This window comes from Pleurodeles waltl, chromosome 10, assembly GCF_031143425.1.
Source record: "Pleurodeles waltl isolate 20211129_DDA chromosome 10, aPleWal1.hap1.20221129, whole genome shotgun sequence".
NCBI classification, from domain to species: Eukaryota; Metazoa; Chordata; class Amphibia; order Caudata; family Salamandridae; genus Pleurodeles; species Pleurodeles waltl.
The window spans coordinates 25,742,250-25,755,387 of record NC_090449.1 but is presented as its reverse complement, the minus strand read 5'-3'; the positions used below and the strand labels follow the sequence as shown (position 1 = coordinate 25,755,387).

The 13,138-nt window shown below is 47.9% G+C and overlaps 1 protein-coding gene across 1 annotated transcript; it reads left to right on the top strand.

Annotated features, from left to right (window-relative positions):
* The first annotated feature begins 4,818 nt into the window (after nt 1–4,818).
* On the top strand, nt 4,819–11,867 carry LOC138262297 (circumsporozoite protein-like). Its single transcript, XM_069212197.1, has 3 exons — nt 4,819–5,317; nt 5,473–5,598; nt 11,413–11,867. The coding sequence occupies exons 1-3, from the start codon at nt 4,819–4,821 to the stop codon at nt 11,865–11,867; spliced, it is 1,080 nt and encodes a 359-aa protein (XP_069068298.1).
* The last annotated feature ends 1,271 nt before the right edge of the window (nt 11,868–13,138 follow it).

Genomic DNA, 13,138 nt, shown 5'->3' with positions numbered 1-13,138 from the left:
GTGTCTTAGACACAAACGATGGTAGAGGAGCTGCATCTGTAGGGAGTGATGATGCTGTGATAATGTCGCTGGTGGTAACGATGCTGCTAGTGATGCTGCTGGTAGTGATGCAAAGCTGCTGCTCGGGTGATGATGATTCAGGTGGTGATGCTGCTGGTGATTATCCGATAGTATTCTAGTATATAATTTGTAAAACAACACAACTGAACATGGGCCTTGGACCCCGCTTGGGGAACAATCAAAGGCCAGGATGTGCAGACCTGTTTGCAAAGCACCCACAGGAGTGACGGATGTGGAGTGGGGTGGGTGAGTGTGTGTTGAGCGGGAGAGAGGGAACTACCCACAGGAGGGGGAAAGTGGGCGGACCGCCACAAAGGCGCTTGTCGCATGTGGACACATGCTGGGCTTCATCAGGCAGGCCTCTCGTCATCTGCAGGGGGAGTCTGAAGGGCGGTGAGTAACGCATCTCCCTCCGCCGCTACGTAAGCCATGTACTTCTTTGCGGTGCAACGTAACTGCCTCCGCCATACCCCGCTGAACGGTCCTACTCCTCCAATATGTTACAATTGGCAGTGCTGAGGCCTTCCAGTGCATTGGTTGCCCGTCTAAGGAGCAGTAGTGCCAGGTCAATGAAGGGGTTAGTGTCTGCCCCAGTTGACTGTGCTTAAAAATGCTCAACAGACAACTTGTCATACATTCCAAGTCAGTGAAGCTTTCCATAGTGGTGCTCACCTCCACCCACAGTGCCCTAGTTGAGGATAAGCACCAGAACATATGCACCATGTCTGCAGCTGGGGCCTGGCAATGGGGGCATTCCAACAACCTAGTGTAATATATCCTATGTATCCTGGATGGAGTTAGCTAAGCCCTGTTCACCACATTAAACTGTATGTATTGAAGACAGACCTTATGAAAGACCATCCTTGGGTACATCAAGACTCTGTCCTGCTCCTTTTGGGTGAACTCTTGTCCCACATCTCCCTCTCGAGTTTGTCACATCATGTTCAACGGGTCCTGCGTAGTATAGGGGATAGCCCTAGTTATTCACACGACCAATCTCCTCCTCTTACTAATGGTGTGAAGGACCTGCACCAGGGGTGTGTTGCAGGTTCAGTATTGGTGAAACTCCACATGTGTTCCAGCATCCTCATTAGACATCTGTGTGCCAGAAACTGCTCCGCTGGGAGTCAGGACCATTCAGTCAGGAGGTCAAAGGGAATCAGAGCCCACTTATGAAACAAACCCCTAAATGTACTAACCCCTGCTGAACCCCAAATTGCCAGTCCATCCCTGCCCATGCTCAGTCGAAAAGAGTGGCTGGTACCGAGTGAGGTCTCTGGAGTGTACGTTGGCAGTCCAGTAGCTACCTTCAGCGCCCTACGGTGGCACTCATGCACCACTCGAACAAGGGCATTCTCAGCTACAGGTAACACCAAACCCAAAAGGAACAGTTCCTGTGCCAACCTCAGCACCCCCTGCTCCGACTCCAGGCACACCTCTGCTATATATGCCAAGCTTGCAAACAGGTTGGCCATTGGAGTTGTGCTGTGAAGTAGTAATGTTCAAACACAGGGGCATCCAGTCCTCCTCACTCTGTTGGCAACTGTAGTTTGGCCAGTACTATTCTTTGTCTCCCTTTATTCCACATGAGGCCTTCCAAAATAGAATTGAGAGCCTCATTACGACCCTGGCGGCCGGCAGCCGGCAGTAAGCTGGCGGTAACACCGTCAACTGGCTGGCAGTGTTCCACCAGCTATTATGACTGTGGTGCTATAGCCACGGCCAGACCACCGGCCTCTCCACTACACCGCTGCCCTGGGGATTATGAGTCCCGACCGCCAGCCTGGCCACGGCGGTAAACACCACCATGGAAAGGCTGACGGTAAGGGGGACTTGGGGTGCCCCTGGGGGCAGTGAAATGCGTGATGGGTGCTACTGCACCCGCTGCACATCAGCATTGCCGCCGGCTCTATTACGAGCAGGCAGCAATGTTGATGTGACTTTTCCGCTGGGCCAGCGGACGGCAACAGTGTTACCGTCCACTGGCCCAGCAGAAAAGTCGAAATAGGGAGCCAGGAATACCGCCAGCACAAATACTAGATTGTCGCTGCACTGGTACCAGGTTGTATAGGCCTGGTAATGTGCGCAGAAAGCATCTTGTATTGCCCCCGAGTGGTGATGACCAAAGTCGAAGAAAGACAGATAGCACTTATTGGCACTGCGTCGATTGCACGCCGCAAAAGCCATGCTAAAAGTCGACCCGGTTCGTTCCTTTCCTTGTGTTGCTTCACCTGGTACGCTATAATGATGTAATCTCTGCACCACAAGGACTCAAAGAGGCGAGCGTGGCAGTCCCACGCTGTGGTCAGAAATTGCTGACTGAATCCCCCCCACCAGCGCAGTCCTCTCAAGTCCTCCTAAGGAGGATTCTACCTGGGTGAGTTCTCTGCCAGGCTGGCCCCTAACACTCTACGTGTCACGTGGTTGCAGTCATGCAGTCACACTGCTTTCAGCTATATAGTTAATGAGGGTTTTGCAAGTCATTTCACGAAAGACAGGTAGCTGTGAAGAGTATGCTCTTGATGATGCAGCTGAAGTTGATGCTGGCTGTGGCACCGTTGCTGCTGATGACGTTGATGCGGAATGTGATATGACGGTGCAGGTGATTTATGATTATGCTGCTGGTGATTTAGCTGCTGTTGACCGCTACTGGTATGTGAATTAATGGAAAATTAAAACTGAGAAACCACTTTGGAGGAAACCAAATCAGGGAAAAACTAATTTTAATGAAAGAAAATTTTAAGGAAGTACAAAAAATCGAAAAATCAATGGAAACATTTTAAAGGAAAGATAATTTTAAGGAAAACACAAAATTACATTAAACGTGGGTGGTGTTTAGGATTACTGTGAGATTTTTAGTTTCAGGGAGGGGTAATGCTTAGGGTGATGAGGGGTGTATAGGGTCAGAAATGACTGGGGTTCAGGCATACAAGGGTTTTTTTTAGAGTTCAGAGATGGGTGGAGTGTAGGTATAGTGATTGGCTTTCAGGATTCACGGATGAGTGGTGTTTAGGTGTGTGAGGTGTTATTGGGTTTCAGGGATGGGTGAAGTGTAAGGGTGTTGAGGGCTTGTGAGGGGTTTTAAGGTTCACGTATGGGTAGTGGCTGGGGTGGTGAAGAGTTTTTGAGGTTCAAGATGGGGTGGGGTTTATGGTGGTGAGGAGCTTTAAGGATTCAGGGATGGGTGGAGTTTAAATGTAGAAAGGGGTATTTAAGGTTCAGGTGTGAGTAGTTTAGCATGATGAGGAGCTCATATAGGTCATGGATGGCTGACATTTAAGGACATCGAGGTTTTTTTTAGGGTTCACGGATTGGAGGAGTGTGGGTGTGCTGAGGTGTTTAAGGGTATGGGATGGGTGGAGTTGTAGGTGTAGAAAGGGGTTTATTGGGTTCAGCAATGGGTGGAGTTAGGGGCAGTGAGTGATTTTATGTTTCTGGGATGGTGGAATTCTGAGGTAGAAAGGACTTTTGGGCTTCAGGGATCAGTGTAGCTTAAGTGTGATGAATGATTTTAAGGGGCATGGATTGATGGTGTTTAGGGATTGTGAGGGGTCAACGATGGATGGTGTTTATAGGTGGTGATGGGTCAGTGAATTAAAAGCATCCCCAGTAATTGTTTACAGTGTAAAAGTTATAAATATGAGATATTGTCCTCTGAAGTAAAGCACAAAAAGAAATATCTCAGACAAAACTATTTCTGAGAGTGAGACCGGCAAAAGCCAATTTTGACCAAAAAGACAATCTATGAATTGGTTTATACAAACAGATATATGGTAGGTTCTGTATTCTGAATATGGTATATTCTGAACATTTCCATTAAACAGTTTAGATGACATGGTTTCTCAGTAATCGTATTCCATGAAATTGTTATTCTGTGAAATCACATACAACCGTTGATGCTGTCAGTGGCACCGTGGCTGCTGCTGATGGTGATGCAGAATGTGATATGATGGTGCAGGTGACTTAAGATTATGGGGCTGGTGATGTAGCTGCTGTTGACTGCTACTGGTGTTCATGCAGCTGACAGTGCAGGCAATGACGCTACCGGTGGCGATGATGCTGCTGTTGCCGAATGTGACTGGTGATGATGTTGTTGGTGCTGCTTCTGGAGGTGGTGCTGTAACTGCTGCCTCTGTTCCTGTTGGTGTAAGTATTGCTATTGAAGGCGGTGAGGTTGCTAAGTATTGTTTCATTTTGGTTCTGCAGGTGAGGATGCTCCAGGAGATGCTGCTGTTGTTATAGTACTGCTTGAGGTGGTGATGCTGCTGATCTTGATACTGCAGGTGGTGATGCTTCTGAAGGTGATAGTGATTGGGCTACAGGCGGCTGTGATAATGCTAAAGTGATGGTGCTGTAGGTGATGATGATGTAGACAGACAGTGAAAGTAATGCAGGTGATGATGTTACTGCAGATGGTTGCAATGCTAATACTGATGGTGATGTAGCTGCTATTGATACCTCCTACTAGTGCTGCTGGTGATGATGCTATTAGTGATGATGTAGCTGGTGCTGAGGCTGCTGATAATTATACCACTGTTGCTAATGCTGCTTCTAGTGGTTAATATGTTGTTGGTGGTAATGCTTCTGGTGACTATGGTGCTAATAGTAGTAATTATGTTGGTGATTGTGGTGCTGCTCCTGGTGACAATGCTGGTGGTGATTGAGATGCTGTTACTGCCATTGTTGATATTGCATGTGCTTATGAAGCTCAGGATGGTGAAGATGCCTGTTTCATGATGCTAGAGGTGATGGTAAAGTATGTGGGACAGCTTCAGATATGATGATGATGTAGGATTTGCTGCTAGTAGTGATTATGCTTCAGGTGGTTGTGATAATTATGCCCCTGGTGATGTAGCTAGTGATGATGCTGCCAATGATTGTGATGCTGCCTGTTGTATTGTTGCTGGTAGTGATGCCCATAGTGGTGGTGATACTGTTAGTGATGCTGCAGGTGATGTTGCTGCAAACGGCGATGATGCTGGTGATGATTCTGCAGGTAGCACTAGTGAAAATGCCACTAATCTCGATGTCACAGGTGATGGTGATAATGCAAATGGTGAAGAAGCAGTTGGCAATGCTGCTGGTGATGAGGCTGCTGGTGATTGTGGTAATGGTCATGGTCTTGTTGCTGGTGATACCAATCATGATGAAGATGTTGATGATGCTGAAAGTGGTGCTACTACTGATGATGCTGTTGGTTATGCTTTGGGTGATACTGCTGTTGCTGGTGGTCTTGTTTGTAATGTTGCTGCTGCTGGTACTGCCGCTCAGGCTGTAGGTGGGTGTGATTATGCCACTGGTGCTAATGCTGCTTCTGGAAATGCTTCTGCTGGTGGTGGCAATGTTGAGGTGGTAATACAGCTGGTGATAATACTGTAGACTGTGATGCTCATGGTAATAATGATAATGCAGGTGGTGATAATTTAGCAGTTTGTGATGTCTCTGGTGATGGTGCTTCAGGTGATGCTGCTGCAGATGATGATGATGTTATTGGTGTTTGTGATGATGGTGCTGGTGATGATGCCGCTGGTGTTGAAGGTTTGTGCTGTGGTTATGCAGCAAGTGTTGATAATGTTAGAGGTGAACGAATTGTGCTGCAGTTGGTGAATCTACATTTGGTGATTATGCTTGACGATGCTGCCTTCACGCATGTTGCTGCATGTGGTGGTGTAGCATGTTGCTGCAGGTGATTATTATGGTGCTACAAGTGGTGATGTTTAAGGTGGTGATTATGATGCTAGTAATGGTCTTGGTGCTGTTTATGGTCCTGCTGGGGTTGGTGATGATGATGCAGATGTGTGTGTGTGTGTGTGTGTGTGTGTGTGCGATCCTGCACAAGGTGAGGATGCGGTGGGTGGAGATGCTGCTGCAGGTGGTTGCTATGATACAGCAGATAGGGATTTCTCCAGTGATGTTGCTACAGGTGGTGGTACTGCTGGTGGTGATTATGCTGCAGGTGGTGGTCATAGTGCTCCTGATAGACTTGCTACAGGGAGATGATGATGTAAGGGATGATGTAAATGATAAGAGAGGGAACAGGGAGATTGATGGTCCAGTGTACAGTCTCCCGAATACAACCTATAACAGTTATGAAGTACACAGGAGCAGAAGAGCCCTCACACACACAATAGGATGTCAAGCTTCATCACTGGGCAAGCTTCTCGTCAGACCGGCACTGCAGTGTCTGACGGGCCACCCCTTTAAGAGAAGAAGGTGGCTCTTAGCCGGAGATCTTATTACCAATGATAGTTATGCCTATGATGAACACAAACTATAGGTGTATACAGGAGAGGATAAAAGGTGAAACATAAAATTGGCTCTAAACCGTAACCATCACTTTTAATAATTCAGAATGGTTTAGACCAAGGTTAAAAACTGATATGGGGAGTGCTTACAGAGATAATGCTCAACCGCACTTTCATTCCATGTAGATAAAGGAAGATGAACACTATCCAAATTCCTATAGTGCTAGGTCAACATGTTTCGCGTCTGAGTGGTCACACAAGATACAGTGACGCTTCTTCAGGACCAACAATATAACTTCTCCTGATAATATTACCTAGACCCAATTAGGATACAATAAAGTAAATTTTTTCCGGTCACTTACTCACACCAACTGCACGTCATGGTCAGTCTAGTCAGCAAGTCGCCCTGTGAAATATAAGGGCAATAGTACACATTTTATGAACAAGTTGTGCATAAAAAGGTGATGTAAAAAATACGTGACAAGCACTAAGCAACTACTGTGCTCGTAAATGACCCATGTGAAAGCCATCAAGGGAAACATAGGCTTACCATCCCAAATTAAAGCACAGGCTCCATAGGAATGCACGTCCCCAGAAACAGGTATGCAGTACTGAACAAAATAATATACAATAAACATAGATGTGTAGAACATAGACATGTAGAACAAGTAGTCATATGATGTTGGTAATCATGACCCACACATATTCACGATACCAAATAAAGTGCCCACAATATAGTCACATGGAAAAAGTTGAGACAATATGTCGAGTCAAACAATTACCAATAGTGTAGAGAAATGACGTCTCAGTCCCCAAAAGGAAAACAACGGAATTGAGTATGGAATGTTATAAAAAGGCAAGGATCAGTTAATTGTACAAAACAGGGAAATCACCCTGACGCCAACAAAGTGAGTTTGGCTGGTTGGAAGGCACAAAACTAACTAACACAGTATTTCTAATGAAGTGTTGCTAATCTCCGTGGTCCACACAGCAAAGAGAGTCAGGAGCACTTACTAGCGGTGCTCCTGATTCTGGCCGGGAACCTACCCGGGGGCCGCGTTCCTGCATACAGCAGTAGAACATGACCACAGCGTTTTTAACAAGAAAAGACCGTGAATGCGCGGGGAACCCAGAAATGGTTCCAGCGTGCTTATTGGCTGCACACAATCATGTGGCCTGGGGGAAATTAGAAATAGAAAAAGGCCTGCTCATAGCAGGAAAAATATTCATGAGTATGAAAAAAGCAGCATTTCCCTTAAAGTAAAAGGGGCAAATGACCATCAAGGAAGAAAAGGAAATAAAAAAAAAAAAGATTGTTTACACGCTGCAACCAATAAGCACGCTGGAACCATTTCCGGGTTCCGCGCGCATTCACGGTCTTTTCTTGTTAAAAACGCTGTGGTCATGTTCTACCTCTGTATGCAGGAACGCGGCCCCCGGGTAGGTTCCCGGCCAGAATCAGGAGCACCGCTAGTAAGTATCTGCATGCTCCTGACTCTTTGCTTTGTGGACCACGGAGATTAGCAACACTTCATTAGAAATACTGTGTTACTTAGCTTTGTGCCTTCCAACCAGCCAAACTCACTTTGTTGGCGTCAGGGTGATTTCCCTGTTTTGTATAATTAAATGATCCTTGTCTTTTTATAATATTCCATACTCAATTCCTTTGTTTTTCTTTTGGGGACTGAGACATCATTTTTCTACACTATTGCTACTTGTTTGAACTCGACATATTGTCTCAACTTTTTCCATGTGACTATATTGTGGGCACTTTATTTGGTATCGTGGATATGTGTGGGTCATGATTACCAACATCAAATGACTACTTGTTCTACACATCTATGCTTAACAAACCATTGTTTATTGTATATTATTTTGTTTAGTACCGCATACCTGTTTCTGGGCACGTGCATTCCTATGGAGCCTACGCTTTAATTTGGGAAGCCTATGTTTCCCTTGATTGCTTTCACATGGGTCATTTACAAGCAAAGTAGTTGTTTAGTGCCTGTCATATATTTTTTAAATCACCTTTTTATGCACAACTTGTTCATAGAATGTGTACTATTGCCTTTATATTTCACAGGGCGACTTGCTGAATAGACTGACCATGACGTGCGGTTGGTATGAGTAAGTGACCTGACAAAATTCACTTTATTGTATCCTAATTGGGTCTAGGTAATATTATCAGGAGAAGTTATATTGTTGGTCCTGAAGAAGCGTCACTGGATCGTGTGACCACTCAGAGGCGAAACATGTTCACCTAGCACTATAGGAATTTAGATAGTGTTCATCTTCCTTTATCTACATGGAATGAGAGTGCGGTTGAGCATTATCTCCGTAAGCACTCCCCAAATCAGTTTTTAACCTTGGTCTAAACCATTCTTAATTATTAAAAATGATGGTTACGGTTTAGAGCCAATTTTATGTTTCACCTTTTTTCCTCTCCTGTGTACACCTAAGGTTTGTGTTCATCATAGGCATAACTATCATTGGTAATAAGATCTCAGGCTAAGAGCCCCCTTCTTCTCTTAAAGGGGTGGCCTGTCAGACATTGCAGTGCAAGTCTGACGAGGAGCTTGCCCAGTGATGAAGCTTGACATCCTATTGGGTGTGTGAGGGCTCTTCTGCTCCTGGCTATCAAGTTCCCCTGTGTATTATTAGTGTCTCATTTTTTTTTATTTTTGGAACAGTGTTCTTCATAATTGTTATAGGTAAGGGACGATTTGTCAGGTGGTGGTGATGCAACAGCAGGTGAATATGAGAGCTCAGCAATTTGTGATGCTACAGGTAGTGATGCCACTGATGGTGTTGCCAGTTGAGGTTATACTGCTAATGATTGTCTTAGTGCTGCTTATAGGCATCCTGCAGGTGGTGCTAATGAATGCTAATGAATGCTGCAGCATGTTGTGGTGCCTCAGGTAATGATGCTGCTCATGATGTTTGTTCCTTCCTTTGTCAGTAAATGAACGCCAGGCGGTGCAGTCTTGTTCAATTCATGTGTAGTCATGCAGCGGTCACAGAGGCCAGGAGCAGAGGATGTCTTTGCAGAGAGTTCCTGGTGGAGTCTTGCACAGCAAATTTGGGGACTCACCCTCAAGGGAGTCCTTAAATAGCCCAGAAAAGGGGGTTTGGTCACTTTCTGGGGTGACCACCTATCAGGAGGGGTCACTGACGTCGGCTACCTGGCCTACCCAGTCAGATGCTCCCAGAGGCCTCTGCCCACCTTGGTTCCAAGATGGCAGAACCAAGTGGCCACTCCGTAGACTTGGAGCAGGATAGGGGAGTGGACACTCCCCTTTTCTTTGTGTGTTTCGTGCCAGAGCAGGGACAAGTGGTCCCTGGGCTGGTGCAAACCGGATTATGCAAGGAGGGCTCAAAATGTTCCCTTCAAAGCAGTCTATTGGAGTGGGGAGGTTACCCCTCCCCAGCTCAGTAACACCTATTTCCAAAGGAGAGGAGGTTGCACCCCTGTCCTACAGGAAATCCTTTTTCTGCTGCCCCCTGCATGAGCTGGTCAAGCAGCAGGAGGGCAGAATTGTGTCTGGGGGGCTGCAGCAGCACAGGCTTCCCACAGATCCTGGGAGACTGGCTGGAGCAGAACTGGGGATATTCTAAGGAAACCTTGGAGTGCATAGAATCATGCCACCAGTACTGGAATCAGCATTGGGGTATGCTTCAGACATGTTTGATACCAAACATGCTCACGTTCGGAGATACCATTATGTAGCTGGACCACAGGTAGAGACCAGTGGCAGTACATAGACAATGGCCCTCATTATGATCATGCGGTGTGGGCCGCCATGCCGGCGGTGGCAGGAAACCCCGCCATCTGGCATGGCTGCCCACACCGCCACATAATGATGACAGGGAGGGCTGCCATAGGCGGCCCTCCTCCACGGCCTGGTGGTGGACGGCATCATTATCCGACAGGGCAGCGCTGCTGCCCCTCGGATAATGATCCCATTTCCACCAGCCTTTCCCTGGCGGGTGTCCCCACCAGGGAAAGGCTGGCGGAAGGGGTGCTCCGGGGTCCCTGTGCAGTGCCCCATCGTGCAGGTCACTGCCCGATTTACGGGCAGTGATTGGCGCGACGGGTGCAGCTGCACCCACCGCACAGAGGCATTGACGGCGGCTCCATGTGGAGCCGCTGGCAATGTCCCGGCCAGGCATTCTGCTGGGCCGGCAGGCGGAAACAATGTTTCCGCCTGCCGGCCCATCAAAATGTTCATAATACATCCGGCAGGGTTCCAGGGGGGCTGGCGGTCACTGGAAAGACCGCCAGCATGAACACGGTGGTGAAAACCGCTGTGTTCATAATGACCCCCAAAATGTCTTCCCCACACTTACAAAGTCCAAGGAATTGAGACTGGAGTTTGTTGGGGCGCCTCTGCTCATGCAGGGGTGCCCACACACCCAGAGACCTGCACTTTGCACTTTGGTGACCTGGTGTAGTGACTAGCAGTGAAAAGTGTGAATGCGCCATTCCACACAGGCTGCATTGGCATTCCTGCAGACACTGTTTGCATGGTCTCCCATGGGTGGCATAATACATGCTGCAGCCCATGGGAGATCCCTGGTGTACCAATGCCCTGGGTACCTAAGTACCATCTACCAGGGACTTATAGGGGCACACAAGTATGCAACTTTTGGGGTGTAAGAAGTACCAAGACAACCAAATCTGGAGGAGAGAGCACAATCACTGGGATCCTCATTTGCAGGATCCCAGTGAAAACAGTCTAAGCTCACAGACATCAGGCAAAAAGTCTGGGTAACCATGCCAGAAAGTGGGGACTTTTCTACGATGCTGCTGTTGGTGAATATGCTGCTCATGGACATGCAGGTGGTGATAATGATGCTGTGGGTAATGATGATGCCGGTGATGAAGCTGCAGTATTTTTGATGCTGCAGAAGGTGGAGTTGATGTGATTGTATTGGTGCTTCTGGTGGTTGTGATGATGCAGCAGGTTGGGGTGATGAAGCTGCATGTGTTTGTGACTTTGTGGCAAGTGTTGATGCTACAGGTAATGATGCTGAAGGTGAAGATGCAGCAGATGGCTTTGCTGGGTAGCAGGTAGTGATGCTTCTGGTGATTGTGATGATGCAGCAGGTTGTGGTGATGATACTGCTGCTAATGATACAACAGTAGCTGGTGCTGAAGATGATGGTGCTGCAGGTGGTGATGTTGATGTAGATGACGGTGCTGCTGCTGATGGTTGTGATGATGCAGCAGGAAATGGTGATGAAGCTTCTGATGTCTGTGATAATGTGACATGCTTTGATCCTGATGATGATAATAAAGCAGGTGCTGGTACCACCGGTGGTGGGGCTGCAGGTGTTGGTACTTCTGCAGGTGGTAATGAGAATGCCAGAGGTGGTGATAATAAAGCTGCCAGTGTTTGTTGTGATGCAGCAGATGGTGATGCTGCAGATAGTAATGTTGCTGTTGATGGTGCATTAGGTGGTAGGACCGCTGCTGATAGTGCTGAAGGTAGTGAAGGTGATGATAATAGTGTAGGTAGTGATGCTGCTGTTTGTTGTGATGAGGCAGCAAGTGGTGATTAAGCTGAGGGTGGTTGATTGACTGATGATTAGATTGATAAAGCTCAAGGACCTACTTCAGGAAAAAAGTTAATCTGCAGGGACTTGTGATTCTGCAGGCAATGGTGTTGCAGCAGCTGGCGGTGGTGCAATAGGTAGTCATACAGCTGCTGAGGTGGTGATAATATAGCAGGTGAAGGTGCTGCTGGTGGACGTGGTGATTAATCTTCAGGGCCTTGGTATGATGCAGAAGGTGGTGAGAGTGAATCTGCAGGTGCGTGTGATGCTGTTATAAGTGATGATGATGCTTGTGATGGTGCTGGTGATTCTACTGCAGCCGGAGGTGGTGCAGCAGGTAGTGATGCAGTGGGACAGCAGGTAGTGATGCAGCGGCTGCAGGTGGTAATGATACAGCAGGCGAGGGTTCTGCTGGCAGTGGTTGTGGTGATGGAGCAGGTGGTGCAGAAGCTGTGGTGGTTGTGGTGATGCAGCAGGTGGTGGTGAAGCTTCAGGTGGTTGTGGTGTTGTAGCAGGTGGTGCTGAAGCAGCAGCTGGTTGTGGTGATGCAGCAGGCAGTGCTGAAGCTGCAGGTGGTTGTGGTGATGCAGCAGGTGGGCTGAAGCTGTGGTGGTTGTGGTGATGCAGCAGGTGGTGCTGAAGCTGTGGCTAATTGTGGTGATGCAGCAGGTGGTGCCGAAGCTTTGGGTGGCTGTGGTGATACAGTAGGTGGTGCTGAGGCTGGGGCTGGTTGTGGTGATGCTTCAGGTGGTGGTGAAGCTGCAGGTGGTTGTGGTGATGCAGCAGGTGGTGCTAAAGTTGTGGGTGGTTGTGGTGATGCAGGAGGGGGAAGCTGCTGCTGGTTATGGTGATGCAGCCGGTGGTGTTGAACTTACGGGTGGTTGTGGTGATGCAGCAGGTGGTACTAAAGCTGCAGGTGGTTGTGGTGATGCAGCAGGTGATAGTGAAGCTGTGAGTGGTTGCGATAATGCAGAAGGTGATGATGGTGAACCTGCAGGTGAGATTGCTGCTGCAGTGGTAGTGGTAATGTGGTGATGCCCCAGCTGGTTGTGATGATGCAGAAGGTGGTTCTGGCGATACAGCAGTTGGTGCTGAACCTGCAGGTGCTTGTGATTTTGCTCTGGATGCTGCAGGTGGTGGTGAAGCAGCAGGTGGTTGTGGTGATGCAGCAAGTGGTGCAGAACCTGTGGTGGTTGTGGTGATGCCGCAGGTGGTGGTGAAGCTTCAGGTGGTTGTGGTGTTGTAGCAGGTGGTGCTGAAGCAGCGGCTGGTTGTGG

Bases quoted from the DNA above. Each gene is read 5' to 3' on its own strand.
- LOC138262297 (XM_069212197.1), top strand. From the start codon at position 4,819: ATGTGGGACAGCTTCAGATATGATGATGATGTAGGATTTGCTGCTAGT. The intron at 5,318-5,472 runs GTACTGCCGCTC...ATGATAATGCAG, and splicing joins TTGTAATGTTGCTGCTGCTG to GTGGTGATAATTTAGCAGTT. The intron at 5,599-11,412 runs GTTTGTGCTGTG...ATGATGCAGCAG, and splicing joins TGATGCCGCTGGTGTTGAAG to GTTGTGGTGATGATACTGCT.